This window comes from Ciconia boyciana, chromosome 1 (assembly GCF_034638445.1).
Source record: "Ciconia boyciana chromosome 1, ASM3463844v1, whole genome shotgun sequence".
Taxonomy (NCBI): Eukaryota; Metazoa; Chordata; class Aves; order Ciconiiformes; family Ciconiidae; genus Ciconia; species Ciconia boyciana.
In genome coordinates, this window is record NC_132934.1 from 147,941,450 (window position 1) to 147,960,233 (window position 18,784).

Sequence of the window (18,784 nt, forward strand, 5' to 3'; positions counted from 1 at the left end):
AGAGGAGGGACATGGATGTAGCTTGTAAGTGCAAATGAGGTCCACAGCTCTGGCTTTTCTTTGATGACAGGGAATAGTGGCTATAAATTCTTCACCCTGTGAGAATCTCCTGCTAGAGCTGATTAAGCACCTGTTTCCCACCAGACAAAGCTCTCACAAAGTGTCCCTAAAAAGGGGGTACGTAGTCTTGCAGAGAACAGGCAGCTTAATTATCTAATCACGGGCGGCAGTGTCTGCTGTCTAATAGTCTAATGTTATTTTCTCATGGGCAGTGTACACATGAGAAAATTCAGTGCCACAAGTGAGAAGGGAAGGAGAAGAAGAATGACATGGTCAGATGAAGTCTTGAAATCCCCCAAAGCCAAGAAACTGGGAGCAGTCCCAAGTAAGCATGTGAGGAACTTAGTGTAGTGGAAGTTGGTCTACCTGACCAGTGATTTTTTTAGATTGCTGATGAGAAGAAAGAGGAGCCAAGCTCTATTCTGTAACTGTGCTCCTGAGGATGTGCTCAGCACTACAAAAGTCTTTCTAAATACTTCACAAGACCAGGAGTCCTTGAGGCATTTTGAGCAATGCAAAATGAGATGACTTCCAGATGTTCTATGGGAGTCACAACCCAAGAGCACCTTTTCCCTTCCACTCTGAGGCAGAATAACAAGGAAGAGGAGACTGAAAATGAGAGACTTGGGGTTCAAGTCAAAACAAAGAGATGTGCCAAGAAGTTATCTTTTGAGCTCTTTATGAGCTCTATGCATAACACCTTTACAGGTTTAATATTTTCTGGGTATATGGTTTAACTGGTTGACAAACAAACACAGGAATGCTCTCTCACAGCAGGATACGTGCCTTGGACAGGGTAAAGCTGGTGGGTGTGTATAGCACCTAAATCCATAAAGGTGGAACAAAAAGTGGAACAAAATATGAATTTAAAAAAAAAAGCTGAAGAAGATGTATTATCTTGCCCCTATAAGGCCAGAAAAAAAGGAAAATAAATGTAAGTGAAGAAAAACCACACCCCAAGTTTGAAAGGGTAACCCACAATGCAAGTGAGAAAATAATCCTGAGGAGCATGTTCTGATTTAGCCATAAGGAAAACTGGGAAGCTGGGTACACTCTGCTCTTTTTTATACCACGCACGCAGCATTTTGAGGAGGGTGTGGGACTGTGCCCTCTGGCACCCACAGTGTGTCTGTGCTTATCACTTCAAGGACAACAGACTTTGTTCCTAAATGCGGTTATTGGGAATTCTATCATTCAGTGAAATTACAGCAGGACTGAGTTTGGCTTGAAGCATTATTATGTAGCCTTGAAAATGTTCTCTTCATAGAGTCAGAATGGCCAAAAATCCAGGAAATCTTGTTAAGAATTAATACTGGAAACAGCATTGATGTCACTTATACATGTGGCACGCTGGATACCTCGAAGCATATTTAGAGCAGGCAGTAAACAATGGCAAACCAGGGGAAGTAGGATTTTGCCTGCCTTTTGAAGCCTGTTAGCTATATTCACTTTTATGTTGCGATGTATGTGTATACAGCACTCGCCAAGCAAGATATACTTTTTATTGACCTACTTGTGTTCCAATTTATTGCTAGTGACAGCTGTTGTCAATGATCTGGAGAAAATAAACTAAAAATAAAGCAAAGAGACACTGATTGGCAAAAAAAATTAGTTGTTGTTTTAAATCAAATATAAGGGATTTAGTATCTTAAAAAATATAGATTCTGATTAAAATGAAGACTTTAAAGCCACGGCTGGATTACAGTAATTCAGAACTTCATGGATTATGAGATGAAATTCTTCATAGGCATCATTTTGGACAAATGCTGCCATTAGGATTACTATGTAATTTTAGACCTACTGCATTGCATTTCTTCATATCCTCTGCTGTGGTACTATATGAATTTGAAAGACACTGGCTGCCATGTTTAATTTGATCCTTCTAACATGAGTCAAATTTGTTGACATTTAACATTTGCAGCCAGTCTAATCTGCTACATTTCAGTGACTTCTCTGCACAGTAATTTCAGAATCAAGGTTTAGTATAGCTGGTATTCTGGTGGTGTTTCCTAGGTACAGGTTGTGGATGACAGTTGTAGTACATGAAAATCTTCCTCCTTTAGTCAGCACAACAGGCATTTAACTGTTTCTGGTTTTTAAGGGCAAATTAAGACATATTTGATTCTGTCTTTCATCTTATTAGGCTTTTTAGATTGCTTTTTTTAATGGGCCACAAGTTGCTTGGGGACATTCTACATGGAAGGCACTATACACGAACAGTTTTATTGTATCTCTCTCTGAAAAGGTGAAGCAGTTTTGTTGAAGATGCCTGCCAGAGAAATCACATATATCACTAATGGAGGAAGCAAGTGATAAAAGCCTCTTCGATGATAGAGATGGTGAAAAAAGCAGTTTTCCTATGACAGTATTCTGGGGGAAAAACAAAACAAACCAGTCCCCCTGTTTTTTGTCAGCATCTTGAGGGGAAATCAGATGAAGATACAATAGTTCTGTTGTAGCTGTTTCTGATTGCGTTTGTTTCTAATGCAAACAGATGAACATGTCCTACAATTTTGACTTTTATCAGGCACACTGATACCTTTCTGTCTCATACGTACATGTATAAACTGCAGAAACATTGAACAGTTGCAAGTAAATTAGAGATGATAAAGTATTCTAAGAGATATGAAGAGTTAGGTAGTACTTCTAAACAGTTTCAAATTTCCTCAGTGGAGATTGTTGAATAAATGCACTGGAAGAGTTAAAAAATAACATGGAGGGAAGTGGAGAAGGAGGGAAAATGGGTATATATACACAGGGGGGAGTTTTCTCCAAAAGGGGCAGAAAAAATAATTACAGTTTTTCAACTTACATCTCCTTATGACTACCATGAATACACACAGACATTAATCTCACCAGTCTTTTCTTGACAAACAAAACAGTTACGTCCTTTTGAAGTCTGTGGGAGTTATTTATGTCTTATAGTAGGAAATCTGGATTCTCTATATGCCATCCCTCTAGTTGTCCCGGAGACCAGGTGGTGTGAATAAACATTACAATTATTACAATTATTATTATTATTATTAAATCCCAGTTCTGGTAAAAAGCAGTTCCTGAGGAAACAGGGCTGTTTTCCCAGGGTTTCCCTTGGTATAAAAGAGTTAGCGATGTTGTAGGTGAAAGTCTGGGAGTACAAAAGGCGCGTCAAGGTCACACAGCTTACAGAGCTGTGTTTGCTCCAGGCAGTCTGAGGCATAGCTTCAACAGAACCTCTTCTGCACTAGAAAAATCAGTATTTTCAGGCCAGACAATTGCAAGTCAAAAAGAATCTGGACTTTCTAGATACGAGGATTTCAACCTTCAGTTTCATCTTTATACCTTATCTGAATAATACCACATCCTAAATGACCTTGGGAAATGAACCAGCAATTTTAATTTACCAAAAAGAAAAGAAAGACAATTACAAGCTGAAATTATTTTCAGAGGAGGAGTGCAGGGGCTGTTTGAAGGATGTAGTGGAGGTGGGGAGGGCCAGGGATCCCTCCAGGTACTCATGCCAGCCACTGTTGCTTCCTACTCACCCTGCCTTTGTGAAACCTTTCTCTGAGCAGCAGTAGCAATGACAGCAGCAGCTGTCAAGCCTCAGGGATGCAAGGCTTCCGTGTGTCCTCTCCCCTTGCTCCAAAGGGTGCACAAGACGGGTGCCCCTGTCAGCCTGCCTTGCTATGGTTCTCTATATATTAATAGTCTGATGTGTGCATAATTAATGCCAGAGCCTCAAGGGTGCTAATAAAGCCTTAATGGCCCTGTCTTGCCTCATGTGGGACCTCCCCCCTCTGCCCTCGGGCTAAAGAAATGCATTTAACCTCAGGTCTGGGTTTTCACTCCCTGTCCAACTCATTGTATCTGTGCCTGCCTTCAGCCCTTTCACAGCCATGCTTGTGCCTGGCCATGGCCCTCATTGATCTGGACCCTGACCTGGAGACTGTCTTCTCGGCTGGACCTCAGACCTGCCTCGTCACTAGGCACACCCGGCAGTCACTGGCCTATGTCTGACCCTCACCAGACCTGATCCTGACCTGACTTCCTGACCTGACCTCGGACCTGCCTCATCACGATGGACTTGCCTGAGGATCTAGGCTCTTGGTTGAACCTAACTCCACCCTTGGGCCTGCCCTGCTCACCTTGCTTGGGTGTTGTGGGACTGGACCCCTGGCTGGCACAGCCCCTGCCCTGCTAGCCACCTTCTGCCCCTTGGCTCCTGGCTCCCCGTCCTTTAGGGAACAGCCAGTCCTCACTGCGCCCTGCTGATTAGAGGCTTAATTTATTATGAAAAATTAAAGAGTTTATATAGTATGTCTCATTCATTTCTCAATGTACAGTACTACTATAATACTTCTGGCCATGTCTCGGTTCCTGTTGGACAAATTGCTTTTTTCTCTCTTTAAATGGAGAAAATGACATTGTTTTCTTTATTTTAAAGTCATCTGTACTTACATATCATCGAAGATAAGCTTTGTCCTTCTGCAGTCCCTGGGTGTGCTGGACAGAGGTGACCAAGGCTCTGTTTGGGACTGGGGCTTATTGCAGAGAAGAACGTTTTCTGAATTGATGTGAATTGCTTTCTAGACAACAAGCAGCATGGAAGACATTGAGGAATTGGCTACTAACTTCAAAAAAGCAACTAATAAACAACAGACTGTCTTTGCATTGTGTTGTAAATTGGCAGTTAGTTTTCCTACTATTTCAGCAGGGAGTATGTATAACTGTCCTGTCACTGATAACCACAGACTCACAGATATTGCTCAGAGCACTTTCTAAAGGGCTCGAGTTTCAGTGTGATATACGGAAGAAATGGAGCTGAACTATTAGTACCTATCAAAACACTCTGAAACGCAGTAAGTGAAATTATTAAAGAGTAGATCCGTTGTGGTCATTTAGAAGATCAAGTTATATCTCTAGTCTTCGGCTTCCGAACTAGCTTTGCACCTTGCCTGGGGAGAGCCAGGCTCACTTGTTTGACTCATTTCATGCTGCACTGCTGATGTGCCTGTACAGTATGAATTTGTAGCCCAAGGTCCAGGTTTCTTTCTGCTCTCGGCCCCTGATCAGCTCAAAAGATCACTGCTCTGTGCCACAGCAGAAGCATATGTCTTTTGGCAGGGTCTCACGCATTCCTTCAGCTGCAGCCCTGTTCTTCATGTGGCCTCATGAGCCCTTCGTCCCACCGAGTGACCTGCTGTGTGGGCTACTACGCAGCGGTACAGTGCAAAGCAGAGGGCCCCAGGTTGGTTTTGGTTGATAACCACTGCCAGAAAACACTGTTCTCCATCAGGTGACAGACAGAAATGCCATAGGGGAAATGGACAAAAAGCTCAAACGGATAAAAGCCACTCCCTGGCTTGTGGTCTCTGACAGAAATTCAAAGGACCACTTGGGCATGCCAGTTAGGTGCCAGATGGGAAACTGGGATAAAACTTTTTTTTATCCCATTACTTTATATCCCAAAGTTTTATCATAACTTTAACATTTATAGTTCATGAGCTCTCATCTTCTATATGGCACATCCAGCTCAGTTCAGCAGGCTAAAGTTTTCAGATGAATAACCAGATACATAAGAATTTTATTGCAAAGGTTGTTAAAATGTTGACCAAATGGTGCATTGCTAGGCTATGCAGAAAATCTCAGTGAAATGCATTTGCTAAGGGTGTGGATCATAAAGCAATCACCTTTTACTTTTGATTTCCAGCACATTTGCCTGTGAAGGAATTTAAATTGTTTTCAAGATATCCAGTGAAGAATCATATAATTATAATTCTGAATGGATTATAAACCTCTAAACTTATGTTTTAGAAGTTAAAATGTTTAAAAATTTACATTTAATCCATGAAAAAATAAATGAATGCCTATGATATGTCAAAATGCCTTTTTAGTGGAATATTTTTATGTAATTAATTTTATTTCCATTTACCAAAAGCAGCTGTGAGATATTCTTGAAAAGCACAATTTATGATAACTCGGTTTTTAAAAAGTGTCCAAAATTAAGATTATAGCTACTACTTCTGCCTCCACTGTCAAAAAATAAATATATTTAAGTATATACACATATACTTTACATATACTGTGGGGTCAGTTATCCCCACAGCAAAAGTGGCTGGAAGAGACACTGCTACAACTCAGGTGGTTTGTTTTCCCGAAAGTTCCTTAGGCACTAATACTTAGGCTTTTGAAGCCTCTTATGTATCAAATAACAAATACAGCAAAGAGATACAGGATAAAATATATAAATGGCTTTTGTAGCAAGGAGAGGAGCATGGGCCTTTCTAGCAGCTGCAGAGTGCCCTAACAGCTTGACTAGATGCTCCAGGAGTGGACATCAATATGATGGTACCCAAATTGCTGCTTCTAGGTATTTCACACAAAGCAGAACGCCTTCAAGGGGAGGACGTGACAATATTCTGCCCTTGATCTTCTACCAGCAGTGTACTGTAGGCTGGAGGGTAGGGTATAATTTTGAGAGATGAGCGAGAGAGAGAGGGTTATGAATTCCCTCAATCAGAAGAGCTAACAAGCTTTGTACTCCAGCATCCTAATCACAGAACTCGTGCATAAATGGCGGCAGCATCTACTCCTTTCTCTCTGTGCTCTGAAGGCAGTGGCTACCATGTGGTGTAGTAATACGGCCTTATCTGGAAGGGTGCTCTAGACACATTTGGTGTGATCAAGACTCTCTGACAGGTATCTGAATACCTGGTGGAGGTATCTGAATATCTGATGGAGCTGAGTTGTGAGGCTGGTGCTAAGCTGTTCACGGGTGTCAAGAGTAAGTAGAAATGTCTGAGAAAGTTGGTTGTAAGACATGTAGGAGAACCTGTCTGCAGGCACACTCATGGTGAGGCAGTGGATATACAGTTATACAGTAGAGGCCTTATGCACCACACTTTTGGATGCAGGGGGCTTGGTTGTGCCCAAGCGATACTCTGGAGGCCTAAAGCAATTTGTTTTGGGCCATTAGCTTTTACCTTTTGCTTATGTAACCTTTGGTATTTGCCTGCTTTACAGCCTGCCCTCTTTACTTTCTTCTGCGCCTTGCTAAACTCCAAATCAGAAAAACAATACAACATTCATTATTACAGTTTTTTGCATAACATTCTGCAAAACTATCACGGACTGCAATACAAAGTGAAAAATATAGAGCTAGGCTTTATATTGTGAACAACAGCATAAACTTACAGTGAAGTCTCCAGGCTGTGGCTGTGACTGGATTTCACCCTTATGTTTTTTGCTGGAGGAGATGGAAGGTAATAGACTGCTGCCATTAGGTCTGCTGGAGGAAGTTAAATCATCGTTGGAGTATTTGTGTTTTGATGCATCAGAGAGGGGAGAGACGGGTGACCGAAGCATTTTCTCATTTTTATTTATTGGTATTGCCAAGCTGGAAATGGAAATTACAGTAATGGAGTGTCACAAAGCTGGCTTTGAGAAAGGTAAATGTTTTATATATTACCAAAACTTTGAATTTAAAACCTGCTGGCAGGATAAAGTCTATTGGTATCTGGAAACAAGCTTACAGTATTGGGACCAAGAGTTCATTTACAAATTTGTATCATGTTTCTCCTCTTTCCCTTCAAGGCAAATTGTAATTCTGGAGTTAATATAAAGTCTGTATCAGAGTACTTGAAAAAAACCCCAGAGATAAATGGCCACTTGCTCACCATTTCTTAAGGGATAGCTGGAGATGAAGATTAGGCTCTGAAGTGTAAGTTCAGGTTATGGAGCCCTATTTCACCATTACAGGTGACAATTTATAAGCCATGGCAATAAAACCATATGTGAACTAAAACAGGAAATGTGTTTAAAGATGACTGGCTTATCTTTGTGCTCAATGCCCAGCCTTTGGTAGCACTGTTTATACTAATCTAATACAGATTTTGAAGACAAAGAAAGATAGGCTGGTACTGCAGACAAAAGGAAACATATGCAAACAGTAGATGCAGAGAAATGTGAGCTGCTCCTTCTTCTGAAGAAGAAAGCTATAACACAGACAGTATTTTCAGCTTTCATTTATTTGGGAGAAGGTTTGGATGAGGAGAAGTCAGACAGACCGTAAAAATATGCCCAGAAATAAACTTCAGATGCACTAATTTGAAGAAAACATTTAGCTGAAAACCTTAAAGCAACACACACAAAATAAAAGTTTTTTTAAGCAGACAGTTTGCATTAAGACTAAAACTGTGATTAAGGCCAGACAGACTATTTTAACACAATACCTTTTGCTGTCACATTCCCCTTTATTCAGCCTATTACTTTTTATGGACATTTCTCACTTCTTTATAGTTACTGTATCAGACAGTATACACTTAATGGAATTGCAAAAAAGAGTATGGTACAAACTATATTTCTGCATATCATTTCAGGGAACAGAGCTAATTAAATGTGCGCTTATCATACATTTGTCCGTTTACCTGGCAAGTCTTTAAAAACTAGCTGTGAAAGAAGCCATGAATCATAATTCAGAACCTTTCCTGTTTCCCACAGTGTAGTACCTTTAAAACACAACGTGAACTGTTTTGCTTTAATGACCAATGCTGTTTACGAAAGCAAGACTCCGCGTGTGTAACATGGACAACGGGCCCTTCTGTCCCTAAGAAAAATAAGATCTTTAGCACTATTTTGAATGTGAAAGCTGATGCTGTCATTTCTTTTCATCTTTTCAAACATAAACCATGCCTTGACTAGCCATGCTTATACATGACTGTCAAAGTGCAGGCCTAACGCATCCAAGAGAAGCCATAGCTCTTTGGAAGTGTACCCAAGCCTCAAAAGCTTGGCCCAGAGCTTGTGAGGAGTAGCTGCAATTTCTAGTTGTGCTGCAGACCTTCTACATGGCCCTTGGCACATTGCGTGGGGCCCACCTACGTGTACTGTGAGCAGTCAAACTGCAGCAGCACAATCATCTCACACTGAGAAGCTGTGCAGAAGAACCTGCAGTGAGCTCTGGTCTGCTGGGGGTGGGCAGATTGTGGCACCCGACATAGATGCAAGCTATTTGGGGTTTTGACGGTTTTTTTGACGCTGCAGCCTTTCTTGTCAAACAGGGCCTTGCTCAGTCTGCACCTCCGACTGTAATTCCACAGTAGGAAATGCTCATGTCTGAAGGTGGTTTTGCTCCTCTCTTTGCTACCAGCTCTCAGCTGTGCTGACAAAACCATCTGTGTGGCTCTGCTGGGAGCTGAATAATAATAAACTTAATAACCTGGCCAAAAAAAAAAAAAGAGAGGAGGAAGAAAGAGTTCTGGTTTCAGACAAGTTTCTTGAGTGAATTTACAGGAGAGCCTTACAGGCAGCTATGGTGGCATAACTGGAGGGGGGATGTGCCAGCATGAGGAGCCGCTGGTTGCAAGAGGGACAGGGGGTCCTGATATCTGCACTGCTGGTTTAGCTACAGCCTCAGTAGCCCATCCTCAGCTGTGGGAATATTAGCATTTGATATCATGTCCTTCAGTAGCATAAACCACAGAAACATTTTGGAAGCAGGGCAGACCAGGGAAGAATTAGGAGGCAAATATACATTTAAGACCTTCTTCTTTGTTTCTTTAATGTACAGTTGCTACCAAGAGTACTGAATATAAATAATGTCAAGCAAAACACAAATTATTGTCTTGCTTCCAGGAAGCACAGAATTGACCCTGTGACATAGCAAGCTATGACAGCCATGCTATTCTCTGAAAATGAATGCAACGTAAAACATACGACACTGCGGTAACAGGAACGGCATGCCTGCATGCAATCACCCACAATAAAACAAACTGTTCTGTGTATTGTTTTCACTTTATGAAACATATCTGACATGTCAGGACAAAGAAATCGAATGCATATTTTTGAATAAGCACTATATATATTAGTCTTCTCCATGATTTTTTCCAGTATTAATAACAAGAATTGCTCAAACTCATCAGTGATGTGTACAACAGAAAAGCCTACTACAATAAATACAACTATTCTCTAATTTTAGCAGTTCCACTCCAAGAGATAGCCTGATACTACCAGAAAAATGTTTTTTTTTTTTAAATACTGATGACCAGCATGTACTAAGCAGCATGCAGCTGAACTCTGAAAACATGTGTGTCTAAGTTTGACTGCTGGAATCCCCCAGAGAAACTCAGTATGATTGATCTGACATTGATAGGGGTCTGTGTGCGTAAACCATGCCAGCAAATGCTAAATATTCATCATGTGTTTCATGCCCTGCATCCTTTGAAAATCTGATTGTTTTAAAAATCTGAGTTCTTTGTCCTAAAATACACACTAATTACGCAGAATAGATTGCTTGTAATCTCAACAACATTGGATCTCAAATATATTCTGGAACTGAGTATTGCAGGCATTGTTATGAATATTTTTCTCAGTCTTTTCCATAGAGTTTATAGATAATTGTATTTAAACCCTGACATATAGTCAAACTTTAAGTTTGAAACTCGTAACACTGTAAGGAAAGAAAAGGTTATAAGATGGTCGCCTATATGAATTGGTACCTACGACACAGTGTTTGGGAATATGTCTCGGATGATTGCACTGCTCTAGCTATAATTACTCATTCCATGAGTCGCACACTTGAACTCACAACTTCTTTGTGCAATAGGACAAAAATGCAAGTATATAAATGTGTCACGAGCTGCTAACTTGTTCATTAAACCAGAGGAAAGGAGAATGCAGTGGCCCATTTTTCAACATAAAATGTGATAATTAAAAAATAAATCCTATTAAAGGAAAAAATAACACACAGCATTAATCTGCAACTGGTTGTATGACTCAGTGGTAAATAAAAAGGAAAATGCTTACCTATTTTCATTCATATTGCAGTGATTTGCTGTTGTGATGCTATGGGCAGAGGCAGCTAATCGTGAAGAACCCTCTCTCTCTAAATGAGTCTTCTTGATGTCTCTGCATTCTTCCTCATTCTCACACTGAATGAAGAGAAAAATAATAATCTTGTAGGTTTTGGATTTACTACAGATCCAAAAGTATTTCAGCAAGTCAGGGGCTAGTATTTTCTGGCATTTTGGTATTAATGATGACACTTTCTTTGAGCATATACCTAACGTGGATCAGAGACGATTGGTCCATGTCTTAAAACACTAAAATCTAAAGAGGCAGTGTGTAAACAAAGGAGTAGAATATAAGACTTGAATTGTTTCAACCACTTCCCCACTTGCACCTTGGGATATTTTGTCTTTATATTGCCCTCTTTGCCCATCTCCTGTGCACTTTTCTCTTGCTAGTCCTCAACCTCATACCTCTTTTGTCTCTCCCTGTCTTTTCTCAGCATCGGTGACTATGCCTATATTAGTAAATACAACAGATCAGCAACCAGCCCTGAGGCCAACCGGCATGGCACAGCTCACACCCCTGCACTCGTCTCACTCCTCCTTCAAACCAGGGTCTGCCACATTCAGACTGCCTTTTGGGAAGGGACCTTAGTCTGTGCAGTCCTGAACGAGAGTCAGACAGTGTTTGGAAGAACAGAGTTGGCCCAGGCTAAAACCAGGTTAGCAAGCATGCTAACAATTACACAAAGAAGACGGATGACTGTGTGCCACCACTTGGGGCTGGACCCTGGCCCTATCTGACCTATTAATATGAACATAGCCAGTGTTTCCTGCCACTATTTAATTTCACCTTGTGTTCCTTAGGTTCTACCATTGTCTCCCAAAGGCTCTGCTTGCCCAACCCCCTACAAAGTCCACATCCTTTTCCACTTCTAACACTTCTCTAGTTGCCAGTGCTGGCTAGGATTTACTTGTGAACTGTTGATTCTGCTGTATTTATTGCCTTGCTGCATGGTAACAACATTTTTTATGTTATCCACTGCCACTATAGCTGCTGCTATGGGGTTAACTTTGTAGCTTATACTCCACAGGAATGAAGATCTTCTCACACCTCAGTGCTTAACTATCCTCCTCTGTCTCTACATTGCACATCTTGAGATCATGACAGAGGTGGAACTAATAAGGACAGCTTTCTAATTTTGCAATTATGTCTGATAATCCATTCTTATTAGTCTTATGCTTAAAGTCTTTTGGGAAGGGGGATCACATATTGTGAGTTTGCATGGCAACTGTCCCATTGAGGGTCTTATTCCAGGCTGAGGGGCAATGTGGTACTCCAGGAATGCCTTGTATTTGTTATATCACTAAAACCACCACCAACAGCAATGCTTTAAGACAGAAGAGTAAAGGATAATATATGCCACAGAGAGTCGGATTAAACATTTCTGGTGTGACTGCATTTATTTTGCTCTTCTATCGTGCCCTCCTGTTTCCTTCTGTGTGCATAGCCTGGCACTATCACACTGGCATCTCCTATGGCACAAACATAAATCTTTTTCTTCTGCCACTCTTTCTTTGCCTGTTCCCCATCATTTTGTACTGTGCAATTACTTCCATACTGCTTCCTAAAGAAAATGCAGACAAACACATCTCAAAGCTTATCAGGGCTCTCTGTTATGGCTCTATCAGTGGCCAGAACAGGGCTGCCACCTTTCAGATACTAAAAAAAGAACCCCCAAATGAAAAAAAGATAAAAAAAGGAAAGACTGCTTTAGATAAACTGATTTAGATCCCCCAAAATGTCCAGATCAATCTGCACACGTACAGTAGCTCAGAAAGCGACAGATGACTGCGCAGTAAAACTGTCCAGAAATTGGGCAGATGGCCATTCCAGTTTAGAGTGACTTTTGGGGTCAGATCGGTACAAATGGACCAGAAAGCCTCCTTGGAGGACAGCTGTGGCCGTGGGGTGGACGGGGCTTTCTCCCCGGCACCACCAGAAAGCATGCGGGAGAGGCATGGTGGAGGGGTGGATGTGACCAGAGGGCTGTGCCCACCCGGCTGCTGTGACGGTGCTGCTGGGAAGGGGGCAGCTTATGGACTACGCTCCCACTTCTTACAGCTGTGTGAGAGCCCCGAAGTAAAAGCGGGCTACAGGGGTGCGAGGGAGGCAGCAGAGCCAGGCAGGTCCCAGGTCTCTGCGAGTGCATCCCCCACAAAGCCGGGGCTGAAGGACTCGCCTCTTGTTGATAATTTGAGGGGGAAAAAGATGTTGCCTCTCCTTTTTCAACACATGCAGTGATACCATGGAGACCGTGACAAGACAGCCGTTTATATTCCCTTTGCCGACATGAGCATCACCTCCAAATGCTCAGGTTTTGAGAGAAGCCTCAGGAGAGAATACTATCCTACTAAAATGCAGTGTCTTTGCTAAGGCATGGAAAGCCACGTGCCAGCAGCAAGCGCTGTCTCCAAGGGGCTGTTATCCCTCGTGGCCAAGAGTTTCATCACCTCCTGGGATGGCATCTCCCCTGGGGCTTGGCCGGTTTCTATGCGGCGAGTGGGGACAAAGCCCAGCCCAGACGAAGCGCCGGTCCGGAGAAGACACCGTCATTGAGCAACGGATGCGGGCGCAAGCGATGCTTGCCTCCCACTTGCCGGAGGTCCCCCTACCCGCCCCGATCGGTCTCCCCGAAGCTCACCTTGCGTTTCCTTCTAGATTTCGGTAAACCCTTCTCTGCGGGGGGGTCAGCACTACTACCCTGCGGGAGGCTGGCCACCTGGTTTGCTCCGGCGCTCATGGCCAGCGGTTCTTCAGGCAAACGCTCTGGAATCCTGGACAAAAGAGCCAAGTCAATGTTGACCCACAGCGACTTTACCTCATCACTGTCTTTCAGAGGAGACAGGAGCTCATTCCTACCGAAAGGAACCAGGGTGTAAAACTGTTCCTCCAGCTCCTTTGCTATTTCACTACTAGTCCTGGCATTAATGGAGCCAAAGGCACTGCAGCCGCCGTGGGGTTTGCTGGCGGTGCCGGTCCCCGCGTCCTTGGCACGCGGCTCAGCCCCGGCTGCCACCGGCGCCTTGGGCAGCGGGCGCTCCTCTCGCTCCGACTCAGAGCCTGAGTCAGAGGAGGATGACGAGGACGAAGACTCGGTCTCGATGAACTCCTTGGATTTGGGCGCCGTTTTGCTTGGCCCCCGGGCCCGACGCTTCTCGCCGGCTGCGGCCAAGCGGGGCTCCCGGCGGTGGCCTGCTCTGCAGCCACCGCCGCTGCTGCTGCCACCGGGCCGGGCCCTCGACGCCTCGCCAGCAGTGCTTTCCAGGAAGCTGTGGCTTCCGGGGGGCTCCTCCGCGCCGGGGCAGTGGGGGCCGTCTCCGGCAGAGGTCCTCTCAGCCCGCCGTGGTGCCTTCTTCCCCGCTGCCCGCCTCGGAGGCCCGCCGTCGGCAGCGGGGGGTGACTTTTGCCGGCTGCCCTTGCTGCCTGGCGCTTTGTTGGCGGTCCTAGGCCGCGGTCCGTCCCCAGCGGCGGCGGTGGTGGCGGCACAGCCCTCCCCACTGCGGTGCTCGGCCGGGCCGGTGGCCGGGGTCTTCTCGCTTTCCTGCCGCTCCGCCTTCACACGGCCGTAGTAGGGATGGGCTTCCAGCGCCGGGCTGTCATGGTGGGTCAGGATGGGTGCTTTGTGCGGGGTGACTTTATTCAGCCACTTGTCCAGCTGCCACTTGTTGGATGAGGGCGGCTCGGGCTGAAAGGGAAACAGATGGCAACAAGCTTAGTGCTGAGACCCTGCTGCCCTCGCCCCGGGGCTCCCTCAGGGACACTGAAATGCGGGGTCCCTCCTGGTACCGCAGAGGTTCTCCTCTGGTCAAAGAGCCGCCCCCAAGCCAGGGCAACCCCCTGGCACTGGCCCTGCACGGCAGGATGGGAGATGTGGGGCATGCCGCACAAGTGGGGATATTTTTGGTTTCAGAATGAGGTTGGGAAGGAGGATGGCTTCCGTGATTCATCATTTCAAAGGATGATTCATGCAGGCTTTACTGGGAAACACTCCCAGGTTTCCAAATAGACAAAAATATAATGGCGATAGGAAGGGAGGAAAACAAGGCAGGGGTACAGCTGAGGCTAAGGGAGGATAGCTAGTGGGAAAGCTAGGGATATGTATTTTGTGTCCTGCGCCATTGCAATAAATAGGAAAAGAGGCATGTAGTGGGGAGGTGGAGGGCTGACCAGGCAGTTAATGTAATCTGTCTGGTATTGACGTTATAATCCTGTGAGATCCCACAAACATTTGTTGTGTGGTGGTATTGTCAAGTGCTCATTTTGTCAGTATTGTGTGGCTGTTAGTTTTTCTCTTCGTTCCTGTCACAACATGATCAAGTTATAAGAGAGCATCTAAAACATAATGGTGTTTGGACAGTGAAGAAGTGGGGTAATTATGATTTCAAATGTAACCACAGCTCAGACAATGTTATTTCAGAACAATGTGCAAGTGTTTTCTAGTGCTTCTTGCAATCAGTAATTTGAATGTAATAAAATGAAGAGGAAAGGCAAAAAACCCCAAAAGAAATAAATGATGGAGTAGATGGGCAGCCATAATCCAACCCCGCAGAAGCCAACATGAAAAGTCTCCTAATTTCCTTAACTGGAACCAAAATTTGATCCACTAGGCTATTGCATATGAATAATCAAAAAGCGTGTCATGAGTCTAACATGAAAACCATCAATGCTCTGGAAGAAATTTTGCTCAAGAGAGAATATCCACAGCCTCTAACTTAAAAGAATCTCTTACTTAACTCCTTATTTAAAGTAGGTGCCTGAGGGCAACACAGGTTTCCTGCCACGGGCGTCTCCAGAATCATCCACTGAGGGCTGTATTCACTCTACATGGAGCAAAGGCTCCTAAAATAAGCAAAAAACTTAGACATCGGAATTCATATGATACAAATATTCCTTCTTGCAAAAGTATCTAATTTACTCATTATCAAGCTAGCCAATACCTATGGGAAGTTTTCTGGATTGCCTTAAGTTTATTTTTTCTTAAGCATACTCCCTAATATCTTACCGAGGAATTTCTTTCCTGAGCTGTAAATCTTGAAAATGGATGGGCAGTATTTCTCTTGGATTAAGATATATTTTTACAACTCTTAACTCTCTAAAATGAACAGCATTTTTTTGATTGCTGCTGAAAATACAGATAGATTTGTTTGGTGCCATTCATTGTGCACATACTGAATTTACTAGATATATAATAAAAGGTTCACTATACATGGAAGTCTTTCCACTGTTCAGGTGTATTTAAGAAAAGGACATACATCAAAAGCACGTGGGGAAAAATATATGTCTGCCTATAAGTATAGGTCAGAGTGAGGGCAGCTTGAAAGTTCAGAAAAACTTCCAGCTTTTCTGTTACATCCCATTCTATCTCTTTATGTACCTTGTAATTCTTGAAAACAGTGGTTCACAAAATATGGATTTCACAGGATCACAGTAAACCAGCAGAAAACAGTGATTAACTGCTACAGTGCCATAACTTGGCAACGTGGTACCTTCCTAGAGTGAAATGTCTGCTATTTAGGCAGAATAACTACAGTCCCACCAACTATGCCAACTATGCCAACTATCCTACCTGTAAACCAACTATGAAGTCTAATAAAAAGGATCAACAATGTTGCCAGCTTCACTAATTTTGCCAGGAGTTTCAGAACACTTGTTATTTTTTCTTAAAGCCTCAGCTCTCAGAATCATGGGCTTAGATGCAGTTCCGGGGTTTATTTAAATAAAAATTCAATCCTTGTGGCTGCTGAAAAAAACCCTTAAGATGTGTCTGCTAGAAAACCCCTTTAAGATGCATCTGCTAAAAGTAAAAAGCCTGCAGCCCATCAGGTCAATTAAAAGAATCCAAATTTAAAAAATCAGAATTTTAAAACTTTTCTCACTATTTTTGCGCCCTGATACAGTTTTGGAATATTTGTGATTGTCAGTGTACATAAGTGATGCCAATTCACTTTTGGAAGTAATTTATTCAATTGATTGCTCTAACCGAAAAGTACTGTACTTTGAAATCACTTAAAAAACCAAGGTACCTTGTGAGAGAACAAAATAATGACAGCCAAGAATGAAAAGCAGGCCTGGTGAGAAAAGGGATTGGGAAAATTCACTTGAAAGTTTTTGCCAGTCCACTTTACATGCCTAACTGCACTTATTTGTGGGAGAAAAAGAAAATCCCTAACTCTCCAGTCCACACCACACCACCCCCGAGCAAGTCACATACCATTCTATGGAAGAAAAGTTGGTTTGCTCAAAGTGGGAAATTTTCAGCAGCACGTAAGGATGGAAATATATATGGATATATACCAGAGTGATCAGATAGCAGAACGGTCTCTGTCCCTTGGTTTTCGTGTCATGGAAGTATGCTGCCCTCAAGGCCTTGTAGACGACTGGGCAGTTTTTAATTGGGGTAAAGCTGGTGGTGCCCAGATGGGCAGCAGTAATAGGAATAACAGTCTGTGATGAAGCTGACTTGCAGTGAAATATGGGTTTGGCGTGAAAACCCAAACCAGGAAACTTTACGAGACAAAGATAGTTTCAGGGACCAAGGCACCACAGACATACACATGTGCCAGGCTTCATGGAGAAACAGAAGGATGTGATACACTTCCTTAAAAATTGTGGGTGGATTCATCTGTACAACATAGACACCTATATCTGAGCTAGTCAACGAGTTCCTTCCTCAGTCAGTGGACTACTCTTATAGGGTGTGAAAAATTCCCTCTTGAAATAGACATCTGAAATAGGCCAGATGAGCTGGGCCCTAAAAACATCTATTCCTCTCCACTGACTGTAAAGGGGAGGCTGAGGTGATGAGCAGATGTAGGTATCTACAGTAGAAGTGTCCAAATTTAGGTGGGATGACTCCCACACAGCACGTCTATATATCTCAGATCTCTTCAAGGCTACAAGTGCAACCAGAGGCATGAGTGGCATGCATCCAAAAGAAACCTTTGTCAAAACTTTATCCAGAAATGCTTTCTGGGGTAAAGGGCTGTTAAACAATGTAAGTGTAATGGGGTCACTCTACGCTTGTTATTACAAAGAGGGACTTAAGGTGTAGCTAATACCATGGTAAACTTGAGCATGACACCACTTTCTTTGAGAGATTAGATAACCTATAATATGTGCATGGACTTAGCCCACTGTAGGGTAGGACTGAGCTATCCGCCATCCCTGCAGTATAATCCACCTATTGTAAATCCACATACTGCTTTACCCTTATGATACTTGCTTGTGCTGCCCTGCTATCAAAGATTTCATTCAGGGCAATCCCCATACAAATGTGGTGTCTTTTCATTATATTTAAGGCATAGATGATGATGGTGATGATGATGATGAAGATGATGATGATGATGATTATCATTACTACTACTACTTTATTGCTACTGTTAGCACTGCTGCTAGTGCTTTATCAAATTAGAACTGGGGATTCCCATGTGTTAGGCACGACACATGCATATGGTAAGAAGTGGTTTCCTGCCACAAAGAATTTTCTGGAGGGAAGGGAGAATTTAGTTTGTAGTTATTGTCAAAAATAGTCCACAGGACAGCTAAAGCCCATGAGTCTTATTTGCAGAGGTAAAGATAGCCTCTACAGTTGGTCTAGTGGTAAAATCCCCTTTTCTTCTGAGTGTAGCAGTCACAAAATTGAATCATGGCTATAGTTAAGATGGGAAGAAAAACTTTTTGGAAAACAAGACAGATATGGAAAACATACCCCTCCTACCCCACAAGCCTAAAACTACAACTCTTCTTCCTCTGCCTCCCTAATGAAATCCACCAGAGAAGAAAGGCTGGTGAGGTGACAGGAGCACGCTCATCGGTTAGCTAGTTGGTTAGATACACACATTCTTCCTATTTTCTGAGCTAAAGAGAAGACAGCCAATGCCACAGAGCACCTGAG

At 43.2% G+C, this 18,784-nt stretch overlaps 1 protein-coding gene across 1 annotated transcript in view; it reads right to left on the reverse strand.

Moving 5' to 3' along the window:
• The window catches only part of AFF3 (ALF transcription elongation factor 3), a 278,904-nt gene that overhangs the window by 23,291 nt on the left and 236,829 nt on the right, over window positions 1-18,784 (reverse strand). Inside the window, exons 11-14 of the mRNA XM_072855188.1 lie at window positions 13,532-14,575; window positions 10,843-10,967; window positions 7,234-7,435; window positions 4,498-4,625 (exon numbers count right to left, since the gene is read on the reverse strand). Coding sequence (XP_072711289.1) covers window positions 4,498-4,625; window positions 7,234-7,435; window positions 10,843-10,967; window positions 13,532-14,575 — 1,499 coding nt within the window. The remainder of the gene's footprint in view (window positions 1-4,497; window positions 4,626-7,233; window positions 7,436-10,842; window positions 10,968-13,531; window positions 14,576-18,784) is intronic.